The sequence below is a fragment of the Callorhinchus milii genome, unplaced genomic scaffold, assembly GCF_018977255.1.
Source record: "Callorhinchus milii isolate IMCB2004 unplaced genomic scaffold, IMCB_Cmil_1.0 Scaffold2, whole genome shotgun sequence".
In the NCBI taxonomy this organism is placed as follows: domain Eukaryota; kingdom Metazoa; phylum Chordata; class Chondrichthyes; order Chimaeriformes; family Callorhinchidae; genus Callorhinchus; species Callorhinchus milii.
The window spans coordinates 80,985,642-80,993,095 of NW_024704743.1; the positions used below are offsets into that span (position 1 = coordinate 80,985,642).

A 7,454-nucleotide genomic window follows, 5' to 3' on the forward strand; every position below is an offset into this window, starting at 1 on the left:
TCACTCTCACTCACTGTCTCTCTCTCACTCACTCACTCTCACTCACTGTCTCTCTCTCACTCACTCACTCACTCTCACTCACTGTCTCTCTCTCTCACTCACTCACTCTCACTCACTGTCTCTCTCTCACTCACTCACTCACTCACTCTCACTCACTGTCTCTCTCTCACTCACTCACTCTCACTCACTGTCTCTCTCTCACTCACTCACTCACTCACTCTCACTCACTGTCTCTCTCTCACTCACTCACTCTCACTCACTGTCTCTCACTCACTCACTCACTGTCTCACACACTCACTCATTGTCTCACTCACTATCTCTTTCTCTCACTCACTCACTCACTCACTCATTCACTGTCTCACTCACTGTCTCACTCTCTCATTCACTCATTCACTCACTGTCTCACTCATTCACTCACTCACTCACTCAATCAATCAATCACTGTCTCACTCTCTCTCAATCACTCACTGTCTCACTCACTCTCTCACTCACTCTCACTCACTGTCTCTCTCTCACTCTCTCACTCACTCACTCTCACTCACTGTCTCTCTCTCACTCACTCACTCTCACTCACTGTCTCTCTCTCACTCACTCACTCACTGTCTCTTCCTCTCATCCACTCACTGTCCCACTCACTGACAGACCAGGCTATGGTGGGGGGGGGGGGGGTGTGGGTGAACAGCCAATAAGCGCCGCACAGGAGCGGAGCAGTGGCTTTATAAACTGCTGCAGTGACAGCTCCACAGTGTGTGATACAACAGCCACAGACAACAGCCACAGACAACAGCCACAGACAACAGCCAGACAGCCACAGAGAACAGACAGACAGCCACAGAGAACAGACAGACAGCCACAGAGAACAGACACAGACAACAGCCACAGAGAACAGCCACAGACAACAGACAGACAGCCACAGAGAACAGACAGCCACAGAGAACAGACAGACACAGAGAACAGACACAGACAACAGCCACAGAGCCACAGACAGACAGCCACAGACAACAGCCACAGACAGCCACAGAGAACAGCCACAGAGCCACAGACAACAGCCACAGACAACAGCCACAGAGCCACAGACAGACAGCCACAGACAACAGCCACAGAGCCACAGACAGACAGCCACAGACAACAGCCACAGAGCCACAGACAGACAGCCACAGACAACAGCCAGACAGCCACAGACAACAGCCACAGAGCCACAGACAGACAGCCACAGACAACAGCCAGACAGCCACAGAGAACAGCCACAGAGCCACAGACAACAGCCACAGAGCCACAGACAACCACCACAGAGCCAGAGACAACAGCCAGACAGCCACAGACAACAGACAGACACTGTCAGTGAGAGAGAGAGAGAGAGAAAGAAAACAGTCAGTGAGAGAGAAACAGAGAAGTCAGTGAGAGAGAAAGAAGTCAGTGAGAGAGAGAGAAAGAGAGAAAGAAGGCAGTCAGTGAGAGAGAGAGAGAGAGAGAAGTCAGTGAGAGAAAGAAAGCAGTCAGTGAGAGAGAGAGAGAGAGAGAGAGTGAGCAGTCAGTAAGAGAGAAAGAGAGAGAAGTCAGCAAGAGAGAGAGAGAGAGAAAGAAAGAAAGCAGTCAGTGAGAGAGAGAGAGAGAGAGAGAGCAGTCAGTCAGTCCTGGTGTATGGTGTAGACTGTAAAGGCATAGGACAGACACCAGGTTTGAAAACGCCAAGTACTGCTGCAGTATGAGGCACTTGGTGCTAACAGCTGCGTTTTTCCTTTTAAATAAGGTGAATAAATGCGTTTAATACCATGGCCTTTGAAGTCATTTAAGTGCTGCTGTTGCTGACAGTCGGAGTGTTGTTTGACTCTTTTACTCTGTGGAGTACGATGTTTGTAAACATTGAAGCTAATGGCAAAACATTCCATTTAAACATTTCAAAAAATAACATGATGTTTTTACTGAATGGATTCTCTTTTGAAATAATGAAGCAAATCTGCATATTTAATAGTGATAATCCTTGCATTTCATGCAGCGCCTTCGGGACGTCTCAAAGCGCTTCACAGAATATATTGTAAAGTGTAGTGACTATGTATTTTGTGGGCGAAACCCCACATATTTATGTTCAGAGTCCATTGATGTTGAGCTCTGAAACCAGGGACTGTGTGGTTTAGTGTTGTAATGTTAGTCTGATGTTGGTTTGTTGTGTTGTACAGATGTTGCTGACCCAGTGCTGCTCTAACACCTGCCAGTGCCCAAAGCATGGGCCGAGCTGTGTGCCTGGGGTCCGCCTGGTGCTGGACGGCTGTGGCTGCTGTCAGGTTTGCGCTAAGCAAGCGGGCGAGCTCTGCGGCCAGGGAGACACGTGTGACCCGAACCAGGGGCTGCAGTGCGACTTCAGCTCCGACCCTCGGCACGGCCTGGGAGTCTGCATCGGTGAGTTGATTATTTTATTTAACGCACACGCTAGTTTATCTGCAAACTAGACTCTTGCAACCCGCCAGCCTTTCCAATGTCCCTTTTCAACAACAGTGTACCACAGTCCTAAATGTTATAAAGTGCCCGCTTCGGGTCAGTTAGCCAGCGCGCGTGCTTTTCTTGCTACGTGTTGAGCAGTTTTATAACGTGCATATTTCTATTGTGTGGCTTTTAGGCTGGATGCGTTATACTTTAGAATACTTTAGAATGGATGCACGGATTTCTGCTCAGCACTAATGGTGCAGTGGTGGCTGAATAAGTTGTTCATATCATGTCTGATTACTGTAGGGTCTGCAAGGACTATTAACGTCTTTTTTGTCTACACAATAAAAACCTGACTCCCAGTCATCCCCCTTTTTGTATCAATCTGGGGAAAGAAAGGAGATTCCCCCCCCAACCCCCCAAAAACCACCATCACAAAAAATCAGTAAAAATCTGCCACTGATCTGTATTTTCTGCCCACGATAAAAGTAGCCAGAGAACACTCAAGAATAGAATAACTCTAAACAGCTCCTTCGCTCTCAGATCGCAAGCAGTGATTGTGAACTGGTGCCAAGTAATACATTTAGGGCATCAAGAAACACATCGTGAAGTTCTTGTACACAGCCCTCCTCACTCAGGTCGCCTGTGCTCAGTCGCACAGATTTGTGCAACAGATATCGATCTATCTGCAGTTACATCCAGGAAGCAAAAAAAGTCTGAAAATTTATTGTTTTCTATACTGTTCGACTTGTATCAAGTTGGGTATAGGTGCAATATTTTTTCTCACTGTTTCAGTGTTGAGAGAGGGGGAAATCAGCCAAGGTTAATCACTCCTGTTGTTAGCAATGCAGTGACCTCTGCTGGAGACTTTTTATTTGTGAGCATCAGCAGAGAAGAGGGTAGAATTGTGATTCCCTCTTGTGTCATGTAACCTGTTGATCCCAATAGTTTAGTAATGTGAAATTGCTTATTCATTGTGAACTTGCTGTACGTTTGCCAAATCTCACACTGAGTCATTGTTAAATGTTTAGCGGTGGCTGAGGAAAGCTGGATCTGTCTGGTGGAGCACTGCACACTTAAATCAATGTGTAGTCATCCAGTTAGCCTCAGAAATCAATGTCTGTAGATGAAAAGGCAAATGACCATAAACCTCCTCATGAAATTTTCAAACATAATTTAATATGAGCATAAGTTTAACAATAGCACGATCAATGAAACCCAGCTCAGTTGTTCCACTCATCTGCAGTGTCTTTATTTCCTTCCAGGTTAATTCATCAGAAAATGCACTGTTGTTGTTTTATAGATAGCACATTAATAAGAAATAATATAAACATAAAAGTAGCCCGTGGCTAACCCATGGCATTTCTGTTCTAGCACATGAAGGTAATATTTGTATGTATGATGGAGTTGTCTATCGAAATGGTGAGACTTTCCAGCCAAGCTGCAAATATCAGTGTTCCTGTAAAGATGGTCTGATCGGCTGTGTCCCCCGCTGTAACCTGGATGTCCTCCTGCCTGGTCCTGACTGCCCCTTTCCCAAACAAGTACAAATGCCAGGAGAGTGTTGTGAGCAATGGGTGTGTGACCACAAAGAGTCAACTTCTACTGGGGGATTTGCAATGGCAGGTAAGAAATCTTTTTATTTACAGCTTTCCCCCCCTCACTACCACCAGACATGAAAGGTGCTATATAAGTATAAATTGTAATTGTATTGTAAACTCTCAGGAGACGTTGTTGACTTCAGAGAGGATAACATTTGGAGAGAGTTGTGGACCTAAAGCTGCGTCAAAGGTTGCAGGTTGTGCTGTGCCGAGTCAGTTAATCTCAGCCATGGCTACAGTGGATTGCAGTACAATTGGGTTAAGATCCATTGGGCCAGTGAGGGCCATATTAGCCCGAGATCTCACCATTGATGGTTACTGAGAACCTGTGCTGGAAATGTGTGCAAATCAGGTGAGGATGGGATTAACCGTATTTAATTTGGATCTTGAGGGGAATGAAAGAGACTGGCACATTTGTAATTGTGACAAAGAGAAAAGCCATTCCAGTTCATTTACAGGGGAGTGATTGTTTATGTACTTATGTAGTTAAAGGGAGTGATTCTGCAATCCTTCTTGTAAACCTTATTACAAACTCACCATCAAGTTTTATTAAATTTATCAATAAACAGATAATTACTGCCAAAGAGTCTTAGAGTAGCTGAAATAACGTTTTATTTTAAACTTTTCCTCAGCTTACAGGCAAGAGGCAACTTATGGAGTGGATCCATTTAACCCCAGTCTGAACTGTATAGAGCAAACCACAGAGTGGAGTGCCTGTTCCAAAACCTGCGGCATGGGCACATCTACTCGTGTGACTAATAAGAACCGTCACTGCGAGATGGTGAAGGAAACACGCCTTTGCGTGGTGCGGCCATGTACATATCATAAAGTCATTATAAGGGTGAGTACAAGTACTTAACACAGAAGGCTGGTCTTTCAACCTTAGTCATTTTGCTACCGAGATGCAGAAATGTAATTGCAGAATGACATGATCTTACAGAAGGTGTCTGGTCGCTTTAAGTACCTGCAGTAATGTGCCTCATCCTATTGAGCATCTGCCTGCAATTTTCTAGTTTGAAATAACTATGACAGGAACTTGTGAACGTTTCTAAGGCTAATGTTTTTGCTCTTCAGATATCCTGATAGAAATAGTCAAGAAGTTTGAGTTACGGCTCAAAATGTGCAGGTTTAAATGGAACATAGCTGCATAGCACCAGAAATCCCTTAAATGGGAAAGGCAAAGTGACTCACATGGCCATTTGCACAGCCCTGGCAAAGATTGGAACAATGATCAAAGATACATCCTTGCACTCTTAAAACTCAATCTGCCTCAAGAGCCTGTTCGTATCGATTGATGGTGGTGGGTTTCCTCACTGCTCAAAACTCCAAATACAACTCAACACCTGACCTCCAGTTAACTATATATCTGGTCAGAGCCAACCCTCCACTAAGCCAATAAGCCATGTGGATCTGGTTTCACAAGAGGCCCATGCTCTCAGACGACTTCTCTTTGGGTGCTGCTATTTTCTTGAGTCTCCCTCTCCCAAGAATCACAAATCCTATTGTGCAAATGCCATTGCGTGGTCTAGTTGGTGCCTGGAACAGCCACGGTTAATAATACTTGCATTTGATATAGTGATTAAAATCCAAGCCATTGCATAAGTGCTTTACAGTAATTGCTGTTAATTGCAGCGATGGTGTATTTGGAGGCAAAATCAGCAGCTAACTTGTGCACCCAATGTCTCACAAACAGCCAGGAGATGAATGACCAATTTATTTAGAAGATTGTTAGTCAGGACAAAAGAGGAGACTCCCTTCTCTTTTCCAATAGTGCCATCGGATCTTTAACATTGACTTGAACAGATAGGACCTCATTTGAATGTCTTATTTGTAAGTCAGCACCTCTAGCAATGCAGCACTCTCCCAGCTGCACAGCACTGGGAGCAGCCTACACTGAGCTCACAGCCCACTGCATGGGGCCTCCCAAAAGAGACAGTTAGCTCAGATATGACTTACGTAGATCCAAGGCCACTGCCCCTAGCCTGGTGCCTCTGTCTCCCAGCCATGGCTCGACGTGATTGTCTAGTGACCATCTTTGCCTCAATTGACATTGACCTCAAATTTAAATTTCAAAACTCCGGTTTGAGGTTGGAAAAATATAACCAATAACAACAATAACTTGGACTTATATAGCATCCTCCATGGAGGACGCTTAACAGTGGCGGAGCCTGACACCAAGCCTGGGAGGAGGAAGGGTGGAGGTGGCCGTAAGCACAGTGGAAGAGGAAGGTTTTCAGGCGGGACTTGAAAAAGGGGAGAGAGGGGGCAAGGCAGAGGGATTGAGGGAGAGTGTTCCAGAGTTTCGGGGCGTAGTGGCTGAAAGCACGATCGCCGATGGTGGGGGAATCCAGTATATTTTGTTCAAAACTTACGTTTAGTATCAGCTGCACACTAAGTCTGACCAGGCATGTGCAGGTGGTTTTCAGTTTTTACAGTAATCAATAGCAGCAACATTTAATGTTTCAAATTAATTCAACAAAATGAATTGATGCTGGCAAGAACTTACTGATTGGATTACAAAATGTACTTTTCCTATAAACTTCCACCCCTTACACTGTAATTGTTACACATGAAAACTAGATTCTGCCCCATGAACACACAGAATAACAAGGTTTATATTACCCTAGCTAATGGAATTAGAATAAAATTTGTATTCTATTCTGCAATGACAATGCTTATCTGACTTGGAAATTCTTGTGCCTTTTTCAGAAAGGTAAGAAATGTGTCCGAACACCAAAAGCAACTAAACCAACTCACTTTGAATACAATGAATGCACGAGTGTTCAGTCCTACAAGCCCAAGTACTGTGGCGTTTGCAATGATGGAAGATGCTGCACACCTCACACCACCAAAACATCACGGGTAGATTTCAAATGTCCTGGAGGAAAAACGATTGAAAAACAAATGATGATCATTAACACATGTGCCTGCCATTATAACTGTCCTCAAGATAATACTGTTCTCCAACCAGGAGTGTTGGGTGCCTGAGGTTTTGCACCCATAATTTTAGAGCCAATTATTGTAGCACTGTTTAGTTCAGTGAGATTGTCTAAGTGCAGTTAGTAGCTTCAGTTTGTATCTCCATGAACTGGAAGAACTAACTCTGTATATATTCACACATGTATATTTTATTGAATTATGTATTTAAAGATTGTTAGTAATAATAATCTTTGCATTTGATATAGTGCTTTAACACATTGTCAAGAATTCTCAAAGCGCTTTACAGGATATACTGTAAAGTACCTGTAAGTATTTTGTGGGCAAATGTGGCAGCCAATTTTCTATAGCAATGTCCCACAAGCAGCCCTGGAGTGAGTGAGCAATTTTATTTGGATGATTGTTGGCCAGGACACCAGGAGAAACTCCCTTTTCTTTTTGAACTGCACCATAGGACCTTTTCACAACCACCTGAACAGGCAGACGGGACGTATT

General features: G+C 44.3%; 1 protein-coding gene across 1 annotated transcript; it reads left to right on the forward strand.

The window, feature by feature from the left end:
• Positions 1-1,612: 1,612 nt before the first annotated feature.
• On the forward strand, positions 1,613-7,182 carry ccn3 (cellular communication network factor 3). Its single transcript, XM_007907521.2, has 5 exons — positions 1,613-1,750; positions 2,178-2,397; positions 3,796-4,047; positions 4,655-4,863; positions 6,732-7,182. Exons 1-5 carry the CDS (start codon positions 1,706-1,708, stop codon positions 7,008-7,010), a joined length of 1,005 nt encoding a protein of 334 aa, XP_007905712.1. The 5' UTR covers positions 1,613-1,705; the 3' UTR covers positions 7,011-7,182.
• Positions 7,183-7,454: the final 272 nt, after the last annotated feature.

Coding starts and splice junctions, on each gene's coding strand:
- ccn3 (XM_007907521.2), top strand. CDS start 1,706: ATGAGGCACTTGGTGCTAACAGCTGCGTTTTTCCTTTTAAATAAG. Junction 2,398..3,795: donor CGGCCTGGGAGTCTGCATCG/GTGAGTTGATTA, acceptor TTTCTGTTCTAG/CACATGAAGGTAATATTTGT. Junction 4,864..6,731: donor ATCATAAAGTCATTATAAGG/GTGAGTACAAGT, acceptor TGCCTTTTTCAG/AAAGGTAAGAAATGTGTCCG.